Raw genomic sequence first — 18,554 nt, forward strand, 5'->3', positions numbered from 1 at the left:
TAGGGGTGTCATGATCACAAAAAATATGATTATGATGTATGACTATGATTATGATTTATGAGTATGAAGATGAAGATGATATGTTTTGCCCTGAGTTTACGATACGAATATGCTCTTCTTGCGCTTTCTTTGATATTGTTGTATTTGTTGTACTTCCGTATTGGGCTTTTAGCTCATCCCTTACTTTTCTCCTTTTCAGGTAAATAATAGGGTTTCTCCTTGGCACGTGCAGTGATGTTGGGAGTTCTAACGTCTGAGTATGTATGGTGTGGGGTGTCCTATGAACGAATAACGATCAAGTTGAGTGTCAAGAATAAAGAAGAACTTATGTTATGATTTTTATTTCAATTACGTCAGTGAGACTTACAACTTTATTTTATTTCTGAATATTGCATAAAGACACATTATTTTTATTTTTAAACAATTGGGCCCAAATTGCATGTTTTATTAAGGCCCCACTGAGATTTTCCTTAGAATTGTATTTTTCTGATACTTGTGAGTTGAGCGATGTTTTATAAAGGAATTGAATTAGGGCGCGTTTTACAACAGCCAACTCTTTCAATATCCTATCCTAAGCCATTGCTATGTGAGATTTAATTGATGAATCTGAGTTAGAGCCGTCGTCAAATGGTAATGGAATTTGTATAGGATTGACTCTTTTTGTTGAATGTGTTAAAGAGTTGATCATCAGTGATAGTGAGAGAAAATCAAGATGACAATGTCTCAAGATATTACTTTATTACTTGAAGTTTGTCTTGAGTATAGTTGTCATACATATAAGCTTGAGAGTAAGCAGCAAAAGAAAACAAAGTTAGTATTTAAAAAAAATTGAACAATAAATATGAATTAAAATAGTCCCCGGTAAAAACCTCAAAAACTTGATGCGTGTCGTTAGTTGTACCAAACTTAGTTATTTTTATTTCTTATTACTCACTAAATTATTAGTAAATCGGTAGTAGGGCCGATCCCACTAGGACTATTATTTCAATTTATTATTAAAAGGAAAAAAAGTTAATAAAGATGGTTTTTTTAAATAGTTGAATTGAGAATAAAAATATAAACAACAATAAAACAATTGAAAATACATTTAATGGTTGAAATAGTTAAGAGGTCAATCTCCACCACTAAATATTCATTCAAGCATTTTAATAATAACATTGATTTTATATTCCCTATCAAATTATTAACCACGCAGATAACACACAAGCAGTCATTATCCCAAATCTTCCTAATGTACTTCGTTAAAGCAAAATCGCTCTTAATAAATTCTTTTAACTAAACAACCTAATGGAAAAATACCTTCGACTTAATCTAGCAAAATCATTAATTTTCATGGAGACGAGTTAATTTAAGAAATTAACCTAGATGATATTTTTCATCATAATTAGAGACACATTTGACATTATCCTTAATTGCAAATTATCACAAATACTTAAAATTCTTTTCAACACCTTTCTTGTCTTTGATTGTTATATCAAATTCTTGCAAGAGAAGGATCCACCGTATTAATCGCACCTTAGCATCCTTTTTGGAAAGGAGATACTTAAGGTGGAGGTGATTTGTGAAAATCGTAATAGACGATCCAATAAAAAAAGATCGGAATTTGTCAAGGGCAAAGACAACGGCAAGCAACTCTTTTTCAGTAGTGGAATAGTCCATTTGAGCACTATTGAGAGTTCGGCTTGCATAATAGAAAATAAAGGGTTTACCCTCCCTTCGTTGTCCTAGCACAGCTCCCACAGCAAAGTTGCTGGCGTCACACATGATCTTGAAAGGAAGACTCCAATCGGGTGACTGAATGATGGGAATGGAAGTGAGTGAATTGACAAGCGTTCAGAATGATTCCTCACACGCAAGTGTCCATTCAAAAGTGGCGTCTTTGGCTAGGAGGTTGCTTAGCGGACGGGCAATCATTGAATTTTTTTGTATGAACCTCCTATAGAAACCAGCATGACCAAGAAATGACCTAACGTCTTTCACAGTCTTAGGAGTCGGCAGGTTGGAGATAAGGTCGACTTTGGATTGAGCAACCTCAATTCCTTTTTTAGAAACAATGTGACCTAAGTCTATGCCAGAAGATACCATGAAGTGGCATATCTCCCAATTGAGTACAAGTCCTTTCTTAATGCATCGTTTTAAAACAGCTTCAAGATGAAGAAGACATATGTCTCAAAGGAGTTTCCAAAAACGGTTAGGTCATCCATGAATACTTCCATTGATTTTTCGATCATGTCACTAAAGATGCTCATCATGCATCTTTGGAAAGTAGCTGGTGCATTACACAAGCCAAATGGCATACGCCGGAAGGCAAAAGTGCCAAAGGGACAAGTGAAAGTGGTCTTATCTTAATCCTCTAATGCAATCTCAATTTGATAATAGCCATCAAGAAAGCAATAGAAAGGATGACCAGCTACACGTTCCATGATTTGATCAATGAATGGCAGTGGAAAATGATCTTTGCGAGAGGTGGCATTTAATTTTCTATAATCAATGCACATGCGCCACCCTGTCACAGTTTTTGTGGGGACAAGGACCCCTTTTTCATTTTGGATCACGGTGACACCAGATTTCTTGGGCACGACTTGAGTAGGACTGACCCATTTGCTATCTGCTAACGGGTAAATAATACCAGCGTCTAACAATTTCAGAACTTCATTTTTACAACTTCTTTCATCGTGGGGTTCAGTCGCCTTTGAGGGTCTCTATGGGGGATAGCCTCATCTTCCAGATTGATTCGATGAGAGCAAATTAAAGGGCTAATACCTTAGTTATCAGCAAGCGTCCAACCTATCACAGATTTATGCGTCCACAATAGCTCGAGTAACTGCAATTCTTGAGAGTTTTGAAGGTTGGAGGAGATAATAACTGGAAAGGTTTCACCATCTCCCAAGAAGGCATGTTTCAAACCCTCGGGAAGTTGGGTCAATTGAACAATTGGAACCTCTTCGACTGAAGTATTTGGCTGTGACCTCTCACGAGGTAGGTCTTCAAAGCGAGGTTGCCAAAACTGAGTCCTTCTATGGCGTGAGTCTATGCGATCTGAAATTGCAAGAGTAGACTTAATAGAACTGGGACTTACGTTGTCAGACAGAAGGAGGAGTTCATCAAGCTTCGCAATTGAACCTCCTCAGGGATTAAAGAGTCAATCATGAATGTTTGATAGCATTCATCATCTTCTCGGGGTTGTTTCCAGATGTGGAAGATATTAAATTCAAGAGTCATGTTCCCAAACGATATCTTCATTAGACCGTTTCGACAATTGATCAAAGCATTTGCTTTAGCAAGGAATGGTCTTTCGAGGATAATAGAAATTTTAGACTCCATGTTTACCACAGATTGGGTATCAAGAATAAGAAAATCCACGGGGTAATAGAATTTTTCAATCTGAACTAACACGTCCTCAATAATACCCCTAGGCTTTTTGGTGGAACGGTCAGCAAGCTGTAACACAACAGATGTTGGCTTCATTTCTCCAAGACCGAGTTGCGAGTATACGGAGTAAGGCAGGAGGTTTACACTTGCGCCAAGATCAAGTAAGGCTTGGCTGACTTCATGGGTCCCAATTTGGCAAGAAATGGTGGGACAATCGGGATCTTTGTATTTTGGCGGTGCCTTTTGTTCAATCACCGCACTCACTTGCTCAGTCAAGAAAGCAATCTTCTTGACATGATGATTCCTTTTTGTAGTGCATAGATCCTTGATGATTTTGGCATAAGCGGGTACTTGTTTTATGATGTGAAGCAAAGGAAGATTAATCTTCACTTGTGTCAAGTGCTCAAGGATTTCAGCTCGGTTATCAGGAAGTTTCCCAACAGGTTTCAAAGCTTGGGGAAATAGTACTTTTGGAGTGGCATTGAGTGGTGGATTTTCGGAAATGACTTTTGGAGTACTAGGAGTGTTGGATTTTATAGGTGGGTCTTGCAAAGTTTTACCGCTTCTCGTTGTGATGGCATTCACTTCCTTGACATTGTGATCATTAAAATTTGAAGATTGGGCCATGTTTTGGCCTTGCACATTGAATTTCGGTTGGGAAGGAAGTTTGCCTTTTTCCGGAATGGCCAAGGATTCAGTCAATTTTGAGAATTGACATTTCATTTCCTTGATTTCTTCCATCATTTGGCGATTAAGTTTGGATTGTTCCTCAATGAATGCATGAAGAGTATTCTCGAGAGAATTTCGTTGTGGATGAGCATTGTATTGAGGTGCCAAATTCGCCTTTGATGGTTGAACTTGTTGCTCATTTCTCCATTGGCCTCCAGATGATTGAGCTTGGTTGGAATCTCTCCAACTAAAATTTGGGTGGTTTCTCCAACCAGGGTTGTACGTATGGGAGAATGGCTTGTTATATGCCCCTAAGGTATTGCATTGCTCCTCATAAACCCCCCTCATTTCATTCAAAGCTAAGTAATCATTTGCTAAGTGCTCCGTCCCTCCACAAACAAAGTAAGGTTCTTGCGGTTGCGCTTGAGCGATAATGTGCGATTTTGGCCATTTTTCGTCATTAAGACCTCAAACTGCTTTTTCAAAGCTTCGAGTTGGGCCTTAACACTATCCTCTTCTCGAAGTTGATAAATCCCAGATGGTTTGTGTCGGTTGGTGCTGTCAGTAGCACTTGGACCAATCCAGGTGCGAGACTTTTTCGCATTTTCTTTGAGATATTCAAGAGCATCGTCTGGCTCTTTTTCGAGGAATTCACCATTACATAACATTTCTACAAACTGGCGCTCACGACTCGTGGGGCCTTCATAGAAGTAACTGACCAAATGCCAGTTCTCATAGCCATGGTGTTGTCACTGATTCAACAGATCTTTGAATCTTTCCCAGACTTAATAGAACGTTTCATTGTCCTTTTCGGAAAATGTGGAAATCTGTCATTACTTTCAAACTAAAAATTCAACATGATATTATTCTATAATTAAATAAAATATTGTTTTCTTCTATAAATTAGCTTATGATATAAAATTGATTTTCTTTAATTAAATACAATCATATTTAAAATCCTGCAAAATGTTCATATATATATTTGTTGACTGGTTTTTTCATTATCTCGTCTAACACCCAAAGAATAATATTGAGAAGATTTTTTAGAGCTAACTAAAGTATAAGAAATGTGTCTAGTGCCTAGAAATAATAGATAAAGAGAGTTTTATAGTAGTTCAGCCCCAAAAAGATGGCCTACATCCACTTAGTCACTCTAATTGATCTTGCAAGACATGGATTACATTTGTATTTAGCTTCTAGCTATTTGGCTCCATTGAATATGGAGAGAACTCTCTCTAGGAAAAGTTGCCGCCCCTTTTCCTCTCTTCCCTCTTCTTTTGGTCCATACTCCTCTTATTTATATTGAGGAGTCATGGATACATTTGAGTGGGCTTAAGTTATTGGGCTTGACCCATTAATTACACAAAATAACAAGTGACTGGGCCTTAGGCATGATCTGGGACGATGGGTAGTGACATTCCAAAAATGGGTATAACAATAGCCCCCCAAGTCAGTCTTCATGTTTGGATAAGGCTGACTTATCATCTGAACTCTCTCTTTCACGAGGACCAGATCTTTAGGCCTCGGACATGTCATTACCTGACTTCGTCAATCCTTTAATAGTAACAATAAGAAGATCTAAGATGCTAGTAGGCTAATTTGGCGAGCTTGTCCGAGACGCTCCACTTCCAAGCTAGGCGAGTGATTCCAAGATCTGAGAAAGAAAAGATGAATGCTCAAGGTTCCGAGACCTCTCTAGGAACCAAGCAAAATGAATGCTCAAGGTTCCGAGGACCACTCTAGGAACCAAGCAAGAGGAATGTTGAAGTTTCCGAGGACCACTCTAGGCACCGAGCAAGAGGAATGCTCAAGGTTCCGAGGACCTCTCTAGGAACCAAGCAAAATGAATGCTCATGGTTCTGAGGACCACTCTAGGAACTGAGCAAGAAGAATGCTCAAGGTTCTGGGGACCACTCTAGGAACCGAGCAAGAGAAATGCTCAAGGTTCCAAGAACCTCTCTAGGAACCAAGAAAAATGAATGCTCAAGGTTCCGAGGACCTCTCTAGGGACTGAGCAAGAGGAATGCTCAAGGTTCCGAGGACCACTCTAGGAACTGAGCAAGAGGAATGCTCAAGGTTCCAAGGACCTCTCTAGGAACCAAGCAAAATGAATGCTCAAGGTTCTGAGGACCACTCTAGGAACCAAATAAGAGGAATGCTCAAGGTTCTGAAGACCACTCTAGGAACCAAAAAAATGAATGCTCTAGGTTCTGAGGACCACTCTAGGAACCGAGCAAGAGGAATGCTCAAGGTTCCGAGGACCACCCTACGAGCCAAGGAAGAAGAATGCTCAAGGTTCCGAGGACCACTCTAGGAACCGAACAAGAGGAATGCTCAAGGTTCCAAGGACCTCTCTAGGAACCAAGCAAAATGAATGCTCACGGTTCCGAGGACCACTCTAGGAACCGAGCAAGAGGAATGCTCAAGGTTCCGAGGACCTCTCTAGGAACCGAGCAAAATGAATGCTCATGTTTCCGAGGACCACTCTAGGAACCGAGCATGAGGAATGCTCAAGGTTCCGAGGACCTCTCTAGGAACCAAGCAAAATGAATGCTCAAGGTTCCGAGGACCACTCTAAGAACCGAGATTGAGGAATTTTCCCAGGACCACTCTAGGAACTGAGCAAGAGGATTGCTCAAGGTTCCGAGGACCACTCTAGGAACCAAGCAAAAGCAATGCTTAAGGTTCCGAGGACCACTCTAGGAACTGAGCAAGAGGAATGCTCAAGGTTCCAAGGACCACTCTATGAACCAAGCAAAATGAATGCTCTATGTTTCGAGGACCACTCTAGGAACCGAGCAAGAGGCTTATTGAGGTTAGTCACCAATGTGGGGGGCTAACGAGCCTATCTGCTAGCTACTGTAGCGATATGTCTGAAGTTTCATTGACTCCAATGTCTCTTTCCTTGAGTTTAGCTCTCAATGACCAAAATGTTGACTCGTTTTTTCGTTAACTCGTCTAACATCCAAAGAATAATATTGAGAATATTTTTTAGAGCTAAATAAAGTATAAAAAATGTGTTTAGTGCCCATAAATAATAGATAGAGAGAATTTTATAGTGGTTCAGTCCCAAAAAGATGGTCTACGTCCACTTAGTCATTGTAATTGATCTTGCAAGCCATGAATTACATTTGTATTTAGCTTTTAGCTATTTGGCTCCATTGAAGATAGAGAGAACTCTCTCTGGGAAAAGCTGCCATCCCTTCTCCTCTCTTCCCTCTTCTTTTGGTCCATACTCCTCTTATTTATATTGAAGAGTTTGGATTACATTTGAGTGGGCTTAAATTATTGGGCTTGGCCCATTAATTTCACAAAATAACAAGTGACTGGACCTAAGGCATGATCTGAGCCAATGGGTAATGACATTCCAAAAATAGGTATAACAATATTATATTTAGTATTATGTTGTTTAAATAATTAATACAAATTTTGATGAATTTTTTTTATAAATATATTTTAAAATTTTAAATAAATAAGTCGGAGCTATTTAGTCATAATAAATTTTATCAAAAGTAAAATTTTATATTGATTTATGATTCAAATACAAGATATTAGTACTATTGTTTGTTTGATTTAGAGATTTCTTTTAAAATTAAAAGAATTTTAATTAAAAAATAATTAGGGAGATTTTGATTATAATTAGACATGTTTTAGCACCCTCAAACTATTTTTTTTTTACAAATTAGTCCTTAAACTATTTGTGCACGAAGATAATATTTTGGTCATTTAACGATGTATATGGCCACGTCTCCTAACATATAGAAAGTTTAGGGATTAATTTAAAAAAATTAGGGACCAACTTGTCAAAGTATATAAAGTTTAGGGACCTGTCGCATAACTAAACCAAAATTAAAACATATAGATTATTATTTCTTAAAAAAGATAAAATAATATTAACTAATCAATAAGTTTGGAAGTGTTCTAAACAATAATTATTTCTTAATATTTAATAAGAATGTTACTATTAATTTATAAGAATTAATGTAATTAATAATTAATTATTTAAAAAAAAAGGATAAGAAGAGATTAAAATAATATTTAAACATGTGTATCCAACAATTACTCGACAACTAAAAGTTTAATGTTATAATATTGAACATGAAAACTATTGAACGTAGTAGTGGGAATTCCTTATTTATAGTCGCTGAAAGGAAGAGTAGTCTTAGTACTTTGTGATAAAATCAAGGGCAAAAAAAAAATGGCAATTGATGCTCAACAAGCTTTGCTTGTTTCACTTCTCCTCCTTCCATTACTGATTATCTTCATGAAGAAAGCTGTTCAGAAACAAAACCAGAACCTTTCTCCAAGCCCTCCAAAGCTTCCTTTCATAGGCAATTTACACCAGCTTGGTTCATTGCCTCACCAATCTTTATGCCAACTCTCCAAAAAATATGGCTCAGTTATGCTTCTCCACCTCGGCAAGGTGCCAACTGTTGTTGTATCCTCTGCTGAGGCTGCAAAACAAGTCATGAAGACTCATGATCTCAGTACTTGTAGCAGACCTCTATTACATGGTCGTCGACAACTGACGTACAATTACCAAGACTTGGCATTTTCACCTTACGGAGAATATTGGAGAGAGATCAAGAAAATTTGTGTCCTTGAACTGTTCAGTGTGAAGAGAGTACTTTCACACCGATCAGTCCGGGAAGAAGAAGTTACCCTGCTCGTCAACTCCATATCTCATCACTCCTCATCTTCGCCCGGTGCTCCTGTTGATCTTACCGAGAAGCTGTTTACTCTTACTGCTAGCATGATTTTCAGGACTGCTTTTGGGACAACTTTTAAAGATACTAATTTTTCTGATGAGAAATTGCATGAAATTGTTCAAGAGATCCAAACCATCCTGGCAACTTTCTCTGCCACTGAACACTTTCCATATGTGGGGTGGATTGTGGACAAGCTTTCTGGTTTAGAGCAAAGGCGTGAAAGGATTTTCCACCAGATGGATGATTTCTATCAAAGGGTGATTGATGATCATCTTAGTCCCGGGAGAGAAAAACAAGAGCATGAAGACATTATTCATGTGCTTCTGAAGATAGTGAAAGAGCAAACTGGTTTTCGAGCTGCTTCTTTAACCATAAACAATGTCAAGGCAGTCCTCTTGGTAACCTCTTTAGTTTTATTTTTGGTTCATCCTTTCATTCTTACTGTAGGGTCAATAAGAAAACCAAATATATTTTTGGCCAAGAACAATTTGAAACTTAAGCAAGTTAAATTTCATTTAGTTGTTAAATTTCATTTAAGAAAGTTGAGTGTCAACTAAAAATTAATTAAATTTTAAAAAAATCAAATAATAAAAAATCGAACAAATAAATTTTAATTTTTGTTTAATTTTAATTATGTATTATTATTTTAAAATTTTATAAATAAAAAATAATTAAAACAATAAAACAACTTAAAATAAAAAAATAAATTTAGTTTTTTAAGGGAATAAATTTAAAAACTTTTTTCAAAAAAATTTAAGTTTTGAAAAAAGTTTTTAAATTTATTTTTGGATTTTAATTTTTCTTAGTGTATTAATTATTTTTTTCTATTATTTTTCTATTTTAAAATAATAGTAATAATGCATAATTAAAAAAAATTTAAAATTGAAAAAAAGCTTTTTAATTTATTTTTTATATTTTTTATTAATTAAATTTATTTTTTAAAATATAATAATTCATTATTTTTTAACATGTGGCTTTATAAAGTATTGTCGCGTGTAACTTAGTTGTCACTTAACTTGTTTACATGACATTTAACACCTAAAATTAATAATTTGCAACAAACTATTAACAAAATGAGATTTTACCACCAATTTTTTTAATTAGGGGTTTATAGCAACTTTTAAAAAGAATATGGAGTTTTACCGCAAATAATCCTACATATTATATAGAAAGACACTTAAGCCACCGTGTATGCATTTTATTGTGTATTCATTGAAACTCATGTATTAAAAAAAAAAAAACTTCGATTGATTCAAGTCTTTATATGTTTTGGGTAATTTTAATCCTATTCTAACAAATTATTCTTTTAAGCTTCAGTTTCACCAACCATGGGGCTTGACTACTAATATTTCTCTGATTGCAGAATATTTTCCTAGGTGGGATAGATACTGTCGCAATTACCATGGTGTGGGCAATGGCAGAGCTAGCCAAGAGACCTAAACTGATGAAGAAGGTTCAAGATGAAGTTAGAGCTTGCATTGGAAACAAAGGAAAAGTCACAGAAAGTGACACTGATCAGCTTCAATACCTCAAAATGATAGTCAAAGAAACTTTTAGATTGCACCCTCCAGCTCCTCTGCTTCTTGCAAGAGAGAGCATGTCACACTTCACCGTCGATGGCTATGATATTAAACCAAAAACAATTATTCAAGTGAATGCTTGGGCGATTGGACGAGACCCCAAGAGCTGGAAAGATCCTGAAGAGTTCATCCCAGAGAGGTTTCGGGATAGCTCCATTGATTTTAAAGGTCAACATTTCGAGTTGTTGCCATTTGGATCCGGGCGAAGGGCATGTCCTGCCATGTACATGGGAACAACAATAGTTGAGCTTGGCCTTGCCAATCTCTTATACAGCTTTGACTGGAAATTGCCTGGTGGAATGAAAGAGCAAGATATCAACATGGATGAGTTTGCTGGTCATTCTCTTACCATCTCCAAGAGAACTGCTCTCAAGCTTGTCCCGTTGAAACATCTTTAGATTTATCTACTGCTCAAAAAATTAATATAAGTGTGTGTTATGTTTAAATGAAAAATAAATTGATTGCTAAGTGTTTTTCAGCTTGTATTTAGTTAATCCTGAGACATATTCTAGTATATACGTATATGTATATTGTATTATATATATATAAATACTAGATACAAGCAAAGTTGCGGCTTAATTTTATATATTTTATTAATTATTTTTATTAAATTTATATTAATGTCATATAAATTTTGAAATAATATTATATTTTAATTAAATAATTTATTTATTTTTATTTAAGTTTATGTTTATTCTAGTTTTTGAATTTGGGAGTGACAACAAGAGATTATATATTATATGTTTAATGTAATATTAAATATTATACGTGGATTTTAAATTGGGAATTTACCCAAAATACGGTAATTTCCTATTTTTTTCTACATTTACATGATTTTTTATTATGTTTCATTTTTATATATGATGTTTTTTCAATTTTACGTTAATCTAAAGCTTCTTATTCCAATAATACGATTTATACACAAACTTCTATCTCTAGTTCCCTCCACACATATTAATGTACCAAATTTTAATAAAAAAAAACTATTGTTATAATTACCATGTGACCACAACAATAAAGTTGAAGATGTTGTTTTTATGTACTGTAAGACTATTGCTCAATTAATTTTGGTTGTTTAAGGTACAAAACGAATTCATATTTATAGTTCCTAAAAAGAAATAACAAAATAAATAAATAAAATATTTTTTGTTTAAAAAAAACACTAATCATTGCATCAAAATTGGGATGTTATAGTTTATGTGCATCCATATCCTTAATGGTTCCATAAGAACTAGATTTGAGTTCACAAAAATGAATATTCGTTATAATCACAAAAATCAAAAGCTCCACAAAAATTCGTCTCTCCATTTCTGAGCATCTCTTCTCTCTCTCCCATTGGAATTCCATGCAACTCAAGGCAACCAAATGAAACCTCATTTAACCCATGGTAACATAAAATCGAGACCTTTTCAGTTTTCAGATTGGAATTTCCACTTTTGAAAACACTTATGCAAAACAGATAATGAGTCCATAGACCATAAATGAATTTTTATTTATTTGCAGGTTCCAGTTCAACAAGTGAAGTTTCATGATTTTGTTGTCAATACGCTTCATGTTTCTTTTCCATTGATCTCTGTACTCATGTTTTCCATCTATTTATTAACATTAATGTTAAATCAACAATCAACATACTCTTTTTTTTTAAGAAAATTAAAATAAATAAATGTTGGCATGAGATTAGAGGATGAAGAAACAAAATTCCTGCAACTTGGGATTTTTATTGGGCAGCTAAAGTAGCCAAAGGCAAATGCAAAGGCAAAGGCCCAAATTTATATTAGGCAAATAGTACTCTGTGTCAATATTTTTTCATATAATTAAATAAAGGCCAATGAAACTCAAATAGAAGCCCACTGCAACCCACTGCAACTCCTAATGTGAGTTATCCAAATGAATTATGAATGCAACCACATGCAACCTAAAGCAACACATGGCTAGTCCAAGTGCAACTCCTAATGTGAGTTATCCATATGAATTACGAATGCAACCACATGCAACCTAAAGCATACATGGCCAGTCCAAGTGCAACCCACTGCAACTCCTAATGTCCAAATAAATTACGAATGCAACCACATACAACCTAAAGCAACACATGGCTAGTCCAAGTGCAACCCACTGCAACTCCTAATGTGAGTTATCCATATGAATTACGAATGCAACCGCATGCAACCTAAAGCAACACATGGCTAGTCCAAGTGCAACCCACTACAACTCTTAATGTGAGTTATCCAAATGAATTACGAATGCAACCACATGCAACCTAAAGCAACACATGCCTAGTCCAACAACTAAAAAAAAACTCATACAAATGTTAAGCAACATAATATAAAACTAACACAATATGAAAAATCTTATTTGCAACTAAAGCAACGTAAAATAATATTAGCTAATGTTTATTATTTTATGGTTTTATATTTTTAATATTATTTTAGCTAACTAGATGAAATAATATTCAAGATATACTAAATTACAACAAAATGATGTTTGTATAAATTTAAGCTTATATTTGAATGTTAATGTCAAATAAATCTGGAATGATTCACGTAGTTGTAGCACACAGTACCAAAAACTATATGTGAATCATATAAATATATATTATATATATACATGATAATAAGATCTGATATGTATGTCATGAAGTTTCTTAATGGAGAGAAAGAGAGAGTATTTACATGTATATTATTTAATGAATGGTGACAGACTAATGAGATTCTTTGTGGCTTGACATTGTAGTTTTCTCTTATGAATTGTCTAGTGCAAACCGTAATTTTAGAAAAAAAACTTTAAGTTATATATTTATAAAATAAATCTTTGATTACCGTATAAATGAAATAAAATTATTTGATAAAGGTATTAATGAAAGTATCACTTTTAAATTTGAGTTTCTTGCTAGGTTTTAAAAAAAAAATTGTTGATAATTTACAGTAGATTATATTATAAGTTTAATATGATATTATTCTAATAAGTGAGTTTAAGTTTAATTATTATTTTATTATTTTTAAATAATTGTCATTGTAAAATATCTCAAAAATATCATATTTTAATTTGTTTAATTATTTATTTTTTAAAAATAATAATCATTGTAAAATATCTGAAAAATATCTTATTTTAATTTGTTTAATTATTTATTATTTTTAAATAATTATTATTGTAAAATATTTCAAAAATATCATATTTTAATTTTGTTTAATTATTTATTTTATTTTATTTAAGTTTAAGGGTTTACAATCTACAGTTAAATATAAGAATTTTCTCCGTTAAAGTTAACATTAAAAAAAAAACATGTTAAAACCAAGAATTTCCGTTATTGACACACTTATTATATAGAAGATATATATATATATGGGAATTCTCCTATAGGGGCTTCGCTTTAAGCCATACCAGTGGGACTCTCAGTATTCTCGACCCGTGAACAGTTTTCAGCGCAATTTTTTTTATGACCGTGTATATTGTAGCTATTTAGAGCATCCTGCAAATTTTCAGAAATTTCTGAATAGCTCACAGTACCGAAAACTAAGTTCAAACATGTTGTTGCACGCGTGGCGAATTTTTTTTATGCGAGTGGAAAACAACATATTTGAACCTAGTTTTCGGTACTGTAAATTATTCGGAATTTTCTGAAAATTTGCAAGAACCTCTAAATAGCTACAATATACACGGTCATAAAAAAACTCGCGCGAAAACTGTTCATGGGTTGAGAACACTGAGAGTCCCACCAGTAGGGCTTAAAGTGAAGACCCTATAAAAAAAAAATGTCATATATATATATATATTTATAGTGAATTGGATTAATAGAACTGATTATACGCTATATATATATATATATTTTAGTTTAATAAACAATTCATATAAGTTGTGATTGGATCTCGGTGGAGTGTGTATATAAGAGCATATGGAGAATGTGTATTATACGTACAATACGTGATGCTTAATGCTCTAAAGCATCCTGTAATTCAACAGTTCTTCTTAAGTTTTCTGTGAAAGTAATGTGTGATATTCATTAATAGGATCAAATCCAACAATATACACAATATGTCGAATGACTTACAACGCAAATTTAAATGACTACACTACAAGGAAAAATATTTTTAGAGGCGGAAATATTATCGGCGGGCTTTGTCTGCTGGTAATGTATAGGTTAATAGCGGCGGAGTACTGAGTCTGCCGCTAATAATGGGGAAATTAAATTAAAAAATTAATTTTTTTACTAGCGGCGGACTTATCCATTATTAGCGGCGGGTAGTTCGCCGCTAATACAATGCCTAGGAAACGAAGAAGATGACGGTTTCAAATTTATTAGAGGCGGGTATTTTTCCGTTATTACCGGCGGACTATCCGCCGCTAATGTTATTAGCAGCAGGCATTTATCTGCCGATAATAACCCTTGAGACTCCGATAATTGAATACCTTGAGACCAGTGTTCTCCCGGAAGAACAGACCAAGGCTCGAAAGTTGATGTATCAAATCCCTCGCTATACCATTGTAGATGGAAGGTTGTATAGAAGAGGATATTCCATGCCACTACCCATGTGTGTGACTCCACCCGAAGCTAAGAAAATCATAGAAGAAACTCATGAAGGGTTCTGTGGAGACCATACTGGGGGGCATAGCTTGTCCAAGAAAATCATACACCAGGGATACTTCTGGCCTACCATCAAATCAGACTCGTTTGACTACGTCAAAAGGTGTGATAAGTGCCAACGATTCGCCACAATTCCTCGAGCTCCACCATCCGAGCTAACTATGATGACCTCCCCGTGACCATTTGCAATATGGGGTATCGACCTCATAGGCTCCCTTCCAACTAGCAAGGGCGGAGTAAAATACACGGTAGTCACCGTAGATTACTTCACGAAGTGGACTGAAGTTGAACCTTTGGCGACGATAACCTCGAAGAAAGTCCTTGACTTTGTGGTGAAAAACATCATATGCCGATATGGGATGTCGAGGAAGATTGTGTCCGATAATGGTACCCAGTTCGACAGCGATCTATTTACCAACTTTTGCGAAAAAAAATGGGATAATAAAGAGCTTCTAGTCAGTGGCCCATCCCCAGGCGAATGGCCAGGTCGAAGCTGTAAACAAAACCCTAAAAAGTACGCTAAATAAAAAGCTGGAAGAAGCTAAAGGAAGATGGCCCGAAGTGTTTCCCCAAGTTCTGTGGGCGTATAGGACCACGGCCCGTACATCAACAAGACATACCCCATTCTCTCTGGCGTACGGTTGCGAGGCTATGTTGCCAATTGAGGTCGAAATCCCCACGATTCGATCCCTCGCTTATGATCAAACCTTGAACCACTCTCAGCTCGAAGAAACTCTGGACCTGATCGAAGAAAGAAGGAACAAAGCTCAATTAAATTTTTTTGCATACCAACAGCGAGCTACCCGGTACTTCAACAAAAGAGTTCGAGATCGAAAATTCGGCGTAGGAGATTTGGTGCTAAGGCAGGTATTCTTGGTGATACGGGATCCAGCAGCTGGTGTGCTCGGGCTAAATTAGGAAGGACCTTATCAGATAGAATCAGTCGTCCGACCCGGCGTGTACAAGTTGGCAAGATCGGATGGAAGTCTGGTACCACGAGCATGGAATGGTGAACACCTACGACCTTACTATCAATAGTGTAGGAAGGATGTTGCCTATAACCATGCTTGTTTATCTATACTGTTTTTCTATTTTTGGATTTTTTCAAATAAAATTTGATTTCGTTTAATATGCTGTATGTTTTGAAATCTCTCTTAATTTAATAACCTATGGTCACACTCATAGGATATTAAGGGGGCATTAGTGGTACATATACCATCAGCTTGAAAAAAATAAAATAACATATACGAAACGCATATAAGTGTTTGGATATAACCAAATGCGCGAGCTAAGATAGTTTGGATATAACCAAACTATCATAAAACATACAAGTGTTTGGACGTAACAAAATGCGCAAGCCAAGATAGTTTTAATATAACCAAATTTTCAAAAGATGAAAATGTTTGGTTGTAACCAAATATGCAATCTAGATTAAAAATATAAGTGTATGGATTACAAACCTAACACGACCTTAATAGGTTTGGAACAAACCTGCTAAAACTAATCGGCAGTAAGTTGGAACATAGCCCACTTCGTGTTAAGTCGAGATCGAGGCTGGAGTATCTTACAAAACAATAGTTTCGACCTCATAACTTCGGAGAGATAATCGAGGACGAGAAAAGCAACTAAAAAGTAAGATACAACTAAACCATTTGCATTACACACCATATAAGTACTTGCGGGTGCATGGTAAAAGTAATATCCGACCTTGACAAATAACGAGATCGGAAGCGGATAATTCGAGCAAACTGTGCATGAATGCATTGAACCTCGAGCTTAAATCCAAATTATGTTTGTATGAATAAGAAGGCATATATGATACTTTAATTTAAATTATAAAAAATATTTCGACCCAAGAAATGTAAAGAAAATGTATTAAAGTAAAGGACAGCTTTTTCACGAGTTGTAAAATTGTCTTGGCCCTATGGGCATAAATTAAAAAAAATAAAAAGGGCTATTACAACATATTCAAAGGGACACAGCCCCGAGGCAAGAATTAAGAAGGAGGAACATTCTCCTTGGCCTTCTCGGCATCAGCATCCCCTCCGGCTCTCTCTGCTTCATCTCGAGCAGTCTCCTCATCATCTAGCCAAGCCTGCCATTGTGCCACGAGCTTTGCTTCAAGAGGGCCTAAGAAGCTGGTGTCGAGGTCGACATTGTTGGCCCATATTCGGTACTTGGCCATGTTGACTGCCCGGTCCTTCTTCTCCTTAAACTCCTCGAGAAGACGACTCTTTTCACCATCCATGATCTCGAAATTGGTGGCCTTCTCTTCTTCAAGCTTGGCATTGGTCTCCTTGACCCGAGCATTCTCCTGTTCAAGTTCCGCGAGCCGAGCATTCATCTTTTCAAGCTCGGAAGACTTGGCCTTCAGCTCCTCAGCTCTTGCCTCCACCTTAGTTTTTGTTGCCTTGAGCTCATCATTCAGTTTGAGCTGGAGATCCTTCGCCTCCTGAGCAAAGGACATGCTCGAGTGGATCTCGTTGTTCAGCTTATAATTTAGCTGGGCAGAGACAGCAAGAGCCTAGCGTACAAAGAAAACAAAATTAGCATATGGACCAAGTGTAAATAAATCTGATAGCGAGACAAGAAAGGTTACCGTAGCAGTAAGCTCAACACTCTTCTCGTAAGGTGTATTGCAGTCTCGAGCGTTGTTCAAAAACTACCAACGAGGGGCGTCGAAGCCACTATAGCTCTGACCCACTCGAGACAGGATATTCGAGCCAAGTGTAGCCCCATGGGATCAAACAGCATTGTCAATTACATACTTATCGACGTGAGTAGAGACCGACAACCTGCGTGCTGTGGAAGCTGAGGGTTTTTTTGAAGGTGGGCCGAGTGTTGAGTGAACCATGATTGGGGGGGGGGGGGGGTTGGAGCTCAACCGTAGTGGATGCTTCAACCTGAGGAGTCGGCACCACAGCCGAGCTCATGGCAGCTTGAGCTAGTTGAGGAGGTGTCTTTTCAGTCCTCTTGAGGACCTTGGTGGGACGCTCAGACTTCCGTGAGCCTCTCGAGCGTTTGCTTCTTTTGGCCCCGCCACTCTCAAGGATGTTGTCAAGGTTGGAGTCCATCTCGCCTGCATATATTACACCACATTATGAGGTATCCCAAAAACAAAATAATTTAACATGATACAGACAGAAGGGATAAAAACACAAGTGGAGAGAAACCTAACTGGAACTCTCCCCTGAGCTTGTGCTCGGCGACCACGAAATTCCCCCATATTCTGAAGAGGCGGGGGGAGTACCTTCCCTATAGGTGGACGTCAACCTCAAAAGGTCCCTATAGTCGTTAGTCCCGTATTGGATGGCTATTCCATTCCATACCTCGTTCAGGCTATACATGGTGTCGTATTTCCCGAGCCAGCTATCGAACCTATGTACCCTCTCATCTACCCAAGACCATACATAAAAATGGTTCCTATCGTCCTCACACAATATTAATCTATCAAGTCTATGTTTTAGTAGTGAGGGGGACCACATATTCGAGCTAAGGACGACTGTACCTTGTTCATCCGAGCCCGAGCTTGAGGCCTCGTCGTTGGCCTCATTCCCCGATTATGGACTCCTATGACGAGCTGGAGATGGAGGCCTCGCATCTCTCCTTGGGGGGAGGTTTCCGGTTGGCAGAGGCACGAGCTCC

At 36.6% G+C, this 18,554-nt stretch overlaps 1 protein-coding gene across 1 annotated transcript; it reads left to right on the forward strand.

Moving 5' to 3' along the window:
• The first annotated feature begins 8,239 nt into the window (after positions 1-8,239).
• LOC133822217 (cytochrome P450 71B34-like) lies at positions 8,240-10,743 on the forward strand. The gene is made up of 2 exons (XM_062254479.1): positions 8,240-9,148; positions 10,114-10,743. The coding sequence occupies exons 1-2, from the start codon at positions 8,240-8,242 to the stop codon at positions 10,726-10,728; spliced, it is 1,524 nt and encodes a 507-aa protein (XP_062110463.1). The 3' UTR covers positions 10,729-10,743.
• Positions 10,744-18,554: the final 7,811 nt, after the last annotated feature.

This window comes from Humulus lupulus, chromosome 3 (assembly GCF_963169125.1).
Source record: "Humulus lupulus chromosome 3, drHumLupu1.1, whole genome shotgun sequence".
Classification (NCBI taxonomy): domain Eukaryota; kingdom Viridiplantae; phylum Streptophyta; class Magnoliopsida; order Rosales; family Cannabaceae; genus Humulus; species Humulus lupulus.